At 39.3% G+C, this 10,588-nt stretch overlaps 1 protein-coding gene across 1 annotated transcript in view; it reads left to right on the top strand.

Annotated features, from left to right (window-relative positions):
- The first annotated feature begins 1,703 nt into the window (after positions 1–1,703).
- ror2 (receptor tyrosine kinase-like orphan receptor 2) overlaps positions 1,704–10,588 on the top strand; it is a 43,982-nt gene continuing 35,097 nt past the window's right edge. The window contains exon 1 of the mRNA XM_085167246.1: positions 1,704–2,881. Within this exon, the coding sequence (XP_085023372.1) occupies positions 2,818–2,881 (64 nt within the window). The 5' untranslated portion in view covers positions 1,704–2,817. The remainder of the gene's footprint in view (positions 2,882–10,588) is intronic.

The following is a 10,588-nucleotide window of genomic DNA, read 5'->3' as shown; positions in this document are numbered from 1 at the left end:
CCTCTCTGAACAGTGCCAGACATCCAAGAAAGGGTCTGAAGCATGAAGAGTTGGTCAGCACTAGGCCCTGATATGATTCACACCTCCTATCTAAAGAACCTAACTGCACTCCACGTTAGTTACATACCAGCCAATAACCTGACTCAGTAGGAGCTCTTTCAGACATCATAGCAGCTAAGATAAATAGGCATATGACTCAACACATGAGCGGGGCACAAAAAGGAATTAACAGAAAAAACAGAGGGGCAAAACATTTCTTGGATTGCTTACAAGAAAGTCTATGACACACGTGAACTCTGGAGTGCCTATAACTGTATAGGATCAACAAGCCCTTAAGATCCTTCATCAGGAAATCAGTGGGGATGTGGCGAAAAACACCAGTTAGCACAATAGCACAAGTCATCACCAAGTGTTAGATTTACCCAGGAGATGCTCAGTCCCCACTGCTGTTCTGCATAGGCCTGAGCATAAGTGACACCCCTGACAAGACTGGCTACAGATACTGACTACTGGCACAATCATCAGCCACTTCCTCTACATCAGGGGTCTCAAACTTGAGGCCCGGGGGCCACTTGCACTACCACGTCACCCCTACTTGAAAAACTGGGGTGTTCTAAATTGTTTGGCTGGTAGTGTATATGTGGACCTCAATTAACATATTCGGTGATGCACGCCACTGAGCATTTGAAGGAAGCCAAGGTTGTTCTTCTGCATTCATGGGAGGATACAGAACGAGGTTACATGTTAAATCACTGATGATGTGCTCAACATGATAGCCTGTGCACAACTTTTACAAGTGTGACACATGCCTTATTTTGCTCACACACTGAATTTGTTTGTGAAAAAAAGCCATTTAAGAAACCCTCCTACAGGAAGTTGAGACTAGATGGAACAGCACATCTGTCAGTCTGCCCCAGGGCAGCTGTGGCTACAACCGTACCTTGCCTCCACCAGTGTGTGAATGCAAGAGTGAATGAATAGTGGCATTGTAAAGTGCTTTGGGTGCCTTGAAAAGTGCTATATAAAATCCAATCCATTATTATTATTATTATTAAATAGGTTTCAGCGCCTGTGAACTAGCTGCAGCAGCCTTGTCCTCCCTGAAAACAACTTTGACTCCTTTCAACAGTGCTGACCAAGAAACAGTCAACTTCTCAAGCGCAAACAAGTGCTTGTGTACCATCAAAATCAGCCACTACAGTACAAGAGGCAAGTGAACATCATCAAGAGAGGCTGTGGGATGTTTTTGACTGAAGGAGAGATGAAACCAACCAAAAACAGTCTTACTGCTGATGCCTCTGTTGAGGTTCAGCGCTATCCCTCAGCCTCATATCTACCAAGAGGAGATAACCCTCTAGATTACCAAACCCAGCATGCCACCATATTCTCTCATCTATTCCACTTGGTCAAGACATAGCTTTCCACTCCAGCCACATCAGTCCCCCTGTGATAGAATATTCTCCAAAGCAGGAGAGAGCAAGACATGGAACCTTCTCAGCTTGAGTACTGTTGAACAGATTGTCTTTCTTAATAAAAATACTCAAATGTATAGAAGAGCCCCATACAAATACTGACTGGTTCAAATAAAATATCCATCCATAGAAATAATACTATAAACCAACACAAAGGTTAGAGACAAAAAGACACAAGACACACAAAAACATTACAGTTTATTGAGTGCAATGTTTTTAAATCACATTTATTTGGTCACCATATGTAATAAGTGATGTGTTTAAAATGTTTCAAAATAATGTTCTATCTCTGCCATCGCTACTGAGATGTGTGGAATCAATACAGATGCATGGAGTTCACAACATGAGGGAGGACATAACAAAAAACAAAGGGAACGTGAAACAATAAATACAAGTATGGGATAACAAGTGGTCAGGAAGCCAGTGGAAAAACAGCTGGTAACAGTTAAGAAAGACAAAACCGAGGAAGCAAAGCTAAACATGAAACACATGAAATAAAAATAACCAAAAATGTGATTGAGACTTCACAAGGCAAAGGGGAGGCAGAATGACACAAGGAAATAAACAGAACCTGAGAACTGAAACAAAGAAAATCCACAAATATGAATATTAGAAATGACAAGAACAAAGAATAGAAGTGAGACCTAATGACCTAAAGGAGAAGTCAGGAACTACAGTGAAAATAACTGTGACTTGACCAAGAAACTACTACTCAGATGCCAAACTATAAAATAGAGTTAAAATAATGCAAAATGATAGAAGCATGAAATATTTACCAGATTTTTTTTAAACCTGTTCTGTCCAGCAGTTGTAACAAGCAAAGGTATGGTCTGAACGCTACGCTGTGTCTAATATATTTGCTTTCCCAAAATGAGCACTGCAGACTCTAGATTCCTCGTGTTAATGTTTGTATTTGTAAATAGGCTATTAACAGGATAAGATTTGTAGATCTGGCAGTCTGGTTGTTAGGATTCTTGGGTTCTGTCTCTAGATGGTGCACTCTTCCTAAAACGTGGTTTGCCATATTGCACTTCATGTGCGCGTCACTGCTCGCATTTCAACGCGAGGACAGAGGCCAACGCAGGACTAGCAGCTCAGAGGCAGCCGCTCAGCCCGTCTCTCTTGTGGACTGTAAGTGGGATGAACGACCGCCTGATTCCCTCTCCGAACCCGCATCTGTCCCGCACCTTCGTGTCTGACTCTCTGACGATTTGGAAAGTAAGCTTTCTCTCCAGCTACGACTGTGGACAGAAAACGAGAAGTCAAAAGAAGAGCATCGGCTCAAACAGTGGGATAATAAAGTTATCAGTCTTGTTGTAAAGTTTCCTTAGTGAAAACGTACGCCATGGTCACCTTCCTAAGGAGTTTGCTCTGGATACTTGTGTTGTCGCCCAGTCTGAAATGTGAAGGTGAGTTTCTTTCAAACTCCAAAAGAATTTGGATTAAGGTGAGAAGTGATGGGCTACACAACATAAAGACCGGCCAGTAGGTAAAGATTTGCTTAAGAGTCCTACACATTTAGAATTCTCTGGCTTGAAAAACAGTTTGTGATGTTTCCACGTTGTTTCCACTCCTCCACACACAATAGATTTTGTTGACCGCTTTGCAGTCCGAGTTAAGAGATCTGTTTAGAAATGGACTTTCCGTTGTTTAAAGAGAATATCAATATTTTCGCAGAGAGCACGGATGGCTTACTACCGCTTAAATTTCCTACTTTACCCAAACTTGGACACACAGTAAATATAACGAAGATTCTTCTCTAAATATTTTTATACATTCTCTCCTTTAATCCTTTCGAACTTTGCCCTTTATGCTGGTTGAATTTTGTAGTTGTGTATTTATATTTTTTAAATATACACGTTTCACTATTTTAAATGGAAGCACTGTGTGTGTGTGTGTGTGTGTGTGTGTGTGTGTGTGTTGGATTGGTGGGGGGGTCTCCCGTAAGTATCTGTGACCACTTAAGCACTCTTTGTCCTCTTTCAGCTTGTTGACGTGTGTTCTTGCAGCTCCTAGTCTTCATAAAAAGGGGTGCTTGTGTTGGACTCAAAGGACCACTATGTAGTTGTCATGTTAATTGAACGCATAGCTCGAGGTGATCTCACGTCTTTGTCAGTCATGCTAATTAATTTACTCCCCCTGTGGGAGGTGAGAGCTCTGCAGATTTCCTGTTTTCAGCTTTCGCTCTGAGGACTTACCATTTGGTATTAAGGGAAAAGGGTGGGGGTGGGGTGCAGAGAGCTAAATGATTAGCACATTCTCCTCCTGCTCTCTGCTGTTTGGCGTTGTCGCGGCATTTCTTTTTAACTCTGGCTACTAGGATGAAGAAGCTGCGCAGAGGTCTCCGATTTAAAAATAATTAAATAAATAAATAGATGAGAACATTAAGGATTTTCTCTTTTTTTGCGTGGGGTGGGGATAAGGAAAATTAGTTCTTTTTTCCATTTAGTAGTTTTAAAACTCATACATTTGTACATACATAACCCTCGACTTACTCTGTTCTTGTTTTAACTTGACTTTTTAAAGTTTTAAAATGGAGGCATTGCAATGTGTTGGATCCCTGCTTTAACCATACTAAGATATATTTTAATATATATTTTCTGACATTCTTAAGGAATTTCATATGTGCTAAGAACAATGCATGTGATACTGAACAGATTTCAAAGAAGAATTTAAAAGAAAAAGAAAAACTTTGCTATGTTTTATTTCATTATGGGAATCTCAGTCTCTCTGACAATACACAGAGCAGAGTTCAATTTTACATTTCTAGATACATCCACAAGCATATTTAATTGATGTCAGGCTAAAAAACTTGAACTCCTGGTCTTTAGTTAAGTTGGATGCATTTTAGGGTGACGAGCCATACCAAATCCTCAGAAACACTACGGGGTTGCATTATTATTTTGTCAGTCTGATGCCCTCTGACCCCTCTCCTTGTCAAACAGCTGTATTACAAGGAAAATGAGTGTAAATCTTAGGACTTGAAATATCCTTCCTTTTGCATCTGTACTGCAGTACTGCAAAGTGAGCTACAGACATGTATCCTATGTTAACAGTTCATGTCTCTCGAGTTCATATTTGGAGAGAGCAGGGATTGTATGAAATGAACCGGCTGTTTATCTAAAGTTAAACACAGGAGGCTGAAAAGGGACATGCTTGGAATTACTGAGACTAAGAGGAGTCCACAGATGCATTGATAACAGGCTTGTGAAAGTAAAAGGTGTAAAGACTTTAATGTGCTTTGAAACAGTGTTTGTTGGAACGGCTAACAGCATCTGAATTTGTTTTGTAAAACTTACAGAATGATTTAAAATCATTCTGTACATTTTTAGTTTAGCCATCTTCTGTAGTCTTTCAGAAAGCATAGAACCACCCATAACCATAATTTTAGTTAGGTGTTGTAAGCGCTAACAAAACCTAATTCATTTCAAACCTACTATGGCCTCAAGGCAGGCAGGTCATTTCTTATAAAATTGGACATGTTTTTAGCCTGCAGCCAATGATCACTGATACCACTTTCGGAGTGAACGTTCATAAGAAATTATTTAATTGATAGCAACCTCACGTAAAAGAAGCTGAGATGTGAGCAAATAAACTACAAACAATCATAACCAATCTTTTAAATATCCTCAGTAAATATTTACCCTATTTTCATGGCAGTTGGAGAAAAAACAGCCCTATACTATCTCCACAAAAGTGTGTTTTACTAGTTGTTCGGTGCTATCAAGGTACCAAACCCACTTGATTAAGATTAGAAAACATGCAAGTTTTAGATAAAATGGAGTGGACAGCTCTCTTTCTTTTATTGTCATGGTAACAAATCATGTCAAATGACAGTTTTAAAAATGTATTCTAGCCACAAAACATTTTGTTCTACTGAAATACAACAGATTCAGAGGCTTAAAGATCTTTATTTGTGAGTGAATTGTCAGATCCTTAAATATAGATGGACACATCATCTATATTTAAGGATCTGACAATGGACAGAATAATACAACAGGACTTTTAAGAGCTGGATAAAGATGGTTGATTATTTAAAAAAAATAGATGTATCGGTCCATATGTTAGTTGTGTGTTTTAAAAAAAAAATAATAATAATTTCAGACATACAGAACCATGCAAGTATAATATTCACATCTCCCCATTACTCTAGTGACTAGGTGGAACCAGAGGATCAGGAAAACACATGTTTGTAGTAGTGAAAGCAGTATGAAATAGTCAGACTGTTGAGGCCTAATGCTAAAATGTGTTGCTTCAGCAATCTGTATATGTCTGAGTGCTGATGTGTGGAGTATAAACAAGGAAGACATTTTGTATCAGAGGGAATATACTGACTAGTTTAACAGGAACAATGAAAAGGCTGCAAAAGAAAGTTTCCCAAAGTAGGGAGCTTTTTGTATACAAACGAGAAATCACACGTGTGGCTTGTTTGAAAGAACAGATGATTATCTGCCAAACAGATGTGCTTCAGTGTACAGAGTTATTGCAGTAGGTATGAAAAGTTTCCTGTAGTTGTCCTTGTAGCCCCATTGCTATATCAGCCTGCTATGGGAAGTGCCCTGCTGATTGTCCAGTAAGTTGTTCAGAGAGTTAAACCCAGTTTAGACTTACGCGGAAATCTACGTCGTAACTTGCGAGGTAATTGGAAACCCCTCTTAACCCTACACCGCAACCTTCCGTGCTATTTGGTTATTGCAGGCTGCGTTGACCTGACATGTCCTTACATTTCTCAGGAGGTGCACATCAGGGTACGTGGAAGGTGGTGTTTAAAGGGGTTTCTGGTTATGACATAGATTTCCTGCTGAAGCATAATTTAGTCGTCGCTACGTCAACCACATCATCAAATGTATCCAGTTTGTTAGAAACCACAAGGCACAGCTTTTCTGATAAATTTGTCTTTTCTTCAGTTTGTTGGTGACGTCAGCCTCTGTGCTGCTCTCCTTGCAGACTACAGAACTTGCTACAACAGACTGATGAAAAAAATCGGCAATAGTGCACATGTTGAAGGATCTTTCCCTTCTTGTATACAACCCCAGTTTTGGTGTTGGCCTTCCAGTACAATCTGTTCACTTTGAGGGGAAAAGGTCAAAATCACTGAATGCAGTTGAGGTGTGTGGTTGGAAGGAGGCAGAACTAATCCTGTTAGATTTATTTTTAAAGAAATTGTTTAGCTTATTTGCTCTCTAGGCTGCTCACTGGTTGTCTCTCACCTTAAACCCAGTCATTTATTTCAGGCTATTTCACACTTTGACTTTTGACTTTTGCTGCCATGATGCCAAGTCTCTCTTGGAAACTAGATTTTTAATCTCAATCAGTTTTTTACCTGGATAAATACAGGACTAATAAAAAAAAAAAAAAAAAAAATTTCCACAAATCCCTTGTGCTAATTGGCTCAAATTTAGCCCCCGCTTTCTCCTGTAGGAGTCTATGAATTTGATCCAGGTGATCCAGAGATTGTTGTTCTCAAAACAACAGTCAGAGCTGGTATGAGTTTGTGTTCATTAGCAATGCGGGCAAAAGTCCATAAAGTCATTTGCAGGGGATACATACAACAAAACAATGGAGCACATCAAAGCGATGCTATACCTGCTGCTAGGTGTATGGCTTTTTGTCAGACTCAGGAACCACTACGTTGTTTTGTGTTTTTGTTGTATTTTGTTTTGTTTTTTTGTTTTAAAAAAATGGTGGTTTTGATTTTTGTGAATGCATTGCTCTCATGACTTGAGTGACAGCAGTGACTAGCCAATAGATGGCATGCAGTCTATTGATGTCACATTTTCAGATCACTTGGAACCTTGGCCTAAAAACCTTGGTACTAAAAAAAAGTACCTGGTAACAGGTCGTGCCACTTAAAGCAAAACCCTAAGAGTCAAGCAGAGTTGAGTAAGTACTCAAAGCATTCCTACAGTGCCCCAATAGTTTCATTTGTTCACCTCCTAGCAACTCTTGACGATACAGGTTTTTCAATTAACTAGAGGAACATACTTTGGGGTCAGCTGGACTAGACTGGTCAGAGATGCAAAGGAGGGATTGAAATGGCACTGTTTGCATTGGTGGCATACATGAATACATATCTAGTACTCTGTTTTCTTTAGTGGGACAGCTGGGATACTGCTAAAAGGTTATGTTCTGTCCCGTAGCACATTTTTAAAGTCAAGGGTAATAATGATAATAATTTATGTAATATGGGCATATTCCAACTGCTACCAGTTCAATATCCAGACAACACAAATCTTCTTTTACACAAAGATTCAAGGCTCCAACTTACAATGATATAAAGTTTCATTTACCTGTGCTGCTACATATGTACAACAGCTGTGCACCAAAGACATTTTGCAAATGGATAAATGTTTTTTTGGACCACCCCACTAAAGTTGTTGTGGGTCTTCAGTCACATTCAATGTTATGGCTTTTGGCAAAAATTGGGGCTGGTGGTGGTGAAGAGGCTGTAAGCAGATGGATTTCTTACTTTGGGCTTTGGAGGAACCTTTAACTAAAAGATCATTTAGATTTTTCTAGTTTACAGTGGATTTTCCACCAGCACCCCTCCTCCCAAGAAAGTTCTTTATGAAAATAAATATATCTATAGAGTGCTGAGACTTGAAGGTAGAGCATGTATTTCTTAGTCTGGCTTGATTTCCTTAGCCATACACACTTAGTCTGCAGCAGAGCAACACATCATAGATTATACTCCCTTATTGCATTTTATTTCTCAATTCTTTGGTTACCTGGCTGGATCAGCTGTTAAAATGTGCTACATAATCTGTCTGTTAAGTAAGAGAGGGTCCATCCCATCAACACATCCATTCAAGGCGAGAGCTTTTGTGAAGTAGTTTGAATGTGTATGACATCTTATCAGAACACACAATTAAAAATATGTTGCTTGTAGGAACTGAAATGTGGATTGTCAGGTCTGTGTCTCCAGGAAGAGATTACGGATGTTTTCAGGCTTGCTGAAGTCCAGCATCTGCCCGGCCAATGTCTGTTTACATTGTAAGATATTTGGAGCCACAGGCACTGTTGCTGAGCCTGTTCGTAATTATCCTGTTAAAGTGTCCCAGGATGTGTTCTTATTTTTTATGGTGCATATTTCTCTACCTTTGTAACTCTTTTTCTTTTGTGAGTTTTTAACAGAGCAAGGGATTTTCAACATAGCATTTCTGAACATATTAGTTTTCTTTAGAAAGGACACATTATTTTTCTTTGCACAATAAAAGAATTATTTAGAAAAATACAAAAAATTACCAGGGTCAATATTATTAGTCCCCTGAAAAACTGAAACCAAGAAAAGCTCAACTTCTGCAGAAGAGACTCCTTTAAACCAGACTGAAGTATGCTAAGGACAATCTGGAGAAACATTATGTATAAAAGCGTCTTTTGGTCACCTGAGATAAATCTAGAGTTCTTTGGCCATAGAGACGCTGCTTATGTTTGGAGAAAGAAGGGCAAGGACACAACTGAAACAACACATTCCCCACACTGAAACGCAGCATAAAACAAAATACCGCAAAACAATCAAACAAACAAAAAACCTCAAGTAGTAAACAGTAGAATTCAGTTTGAGTTGTTGCTTTGTCTTCCAACATGACAATGACCCGCAATATATGTTAATCCTGGTTTAAAAACAAACGAACAAACCGTTTCTGTTTGCTTGAGTCCCACTGAAAATCTGTCAGGTAAAGTTAGCAGAACCTAAAAACATCAAGGAACTCATTGCTTTAAGTTTTTAAGTTGATGAACTTGTCAGTTGAAGTCAAAGGTTATCAGAACTGTAGTATTTTGATTACATTTGACTTTCGGTAAATTTAATTCAATTTTATTTAAATAGCGCCAAATCACAACAGTCGCCTCAAGGTGCTTTATATTGTAAAGTAGACGCTACAATAATACATACAGGGGGAAAAAACAAAACAATAATCATAAGACTCCCCCCTCTAATGAGCAAGCACTTTAGTGACAGTGGGAAGGAAAAACTTCCTTAACAAGAAGAAACAAACCTCCAGCAGAACCAGGCTCAGGGAGGGGCAGCCATCTGACACGACCAGTTGGAGTGAGAGAAGGAAGACAGGACAAAAGACATGCTGTGGAAGAGAGCCAGAAATTAATAACAAGTATGATTCAATGCAGAGAGGTCTATTAACACATAGTGAGTGAGAAAGACCGAAGAAGAAATACTCAATGCATCATGGGAATCCCCCAGCAGCTTACACCTATTGCAGCATAACCAAGGGAACATTCAGGGTCACCTGATCCAGCCCTAACTATATGCTTTAGGTTTAAAACTTTCCTTTTTTTCCTAATCTTAAAAGTAGAGATAGTGTCTGTCTCCCGAATCCAAACTGGAAGCTGGTTCCACAGAAGAGGGGCCTGAAAACTGAAGGCTGTCCCTCCCATTCTACTTTTAAATACTCTAGGAACAACAAGTAAGCCTCCAGTGCGAGAGTGAAGTCCTCTAACAGGGTGATATGGTACTATAAGGTCATTAAGATAAGATGGGGCCCGATTATTCAAGACCTTGTATGTGAGGAGCAGGATTTTGAATTCAATTATGGATTTCACATGGAGCCAAAGAAGGGAAGCAAATGTAGGAGAAATCTGCTCTCTCCTTCCAGTCCCTGTCAGTACTCTTGCTGCAGCATTTTGGATTTACTGAAGGCTTTTCAGGGAGTTTTTAGGACATCCTGATAATAACGAATTACAGTAGTCCAGCCTAGAAGTAATAAATGCATGAACTAGTTTTTTTTCAGCATCACTCTGAGACAGGAAATTTCTAATTTTAGAGATGTTGTGTAAATGGAAGACGGCAATCCTACATATTTGCTTAAAATGTGCACTGAAGGACATATTCTGGTCAAAAATGACTCCAAGATTCCTCACAGTGTTATTGGAGGCCAAGGTAATGCCATCCAGAGTAAGAATCTGGTTAGATACCATATTTGTAAGATTTTCGGGGCTAAATACAATAACCTCTATTTTATCTGAATTTACAAGCAGAAAATTAGAGGTCATCCAGCAGTCTAACTAATTGGAGTGTGTTATCTGGCTTCATGGATGGATAAAGTTGGGTGTGAACATGTATGCTATGCCTTCTGATGATACTGCCTAAGGGAACTCCA

The sequence above is a fragment of the Neolamprologus multifasciatus genome, chromosome 7 (genome assembly GCF_963576455.1).
Source record: "Neolamprologus multifasciatus chromosome 7, fNeoMul1.2, whole genome shotgun sequence".
In the NCBI taxonomy this organism is placed as follows: domain Eukaryota; kingdom Metazoa; phylum Chordata; class Actinopteri; order Cichliformes; family Cichlidae; genus Neolamprologus; species Neolamprologus multifasciatus.
The sequence above is the reverse complement of the archived record's forward strand: the minus strand, read 5'-3'. Positions and strand labels throughout refer to the sequence as shown.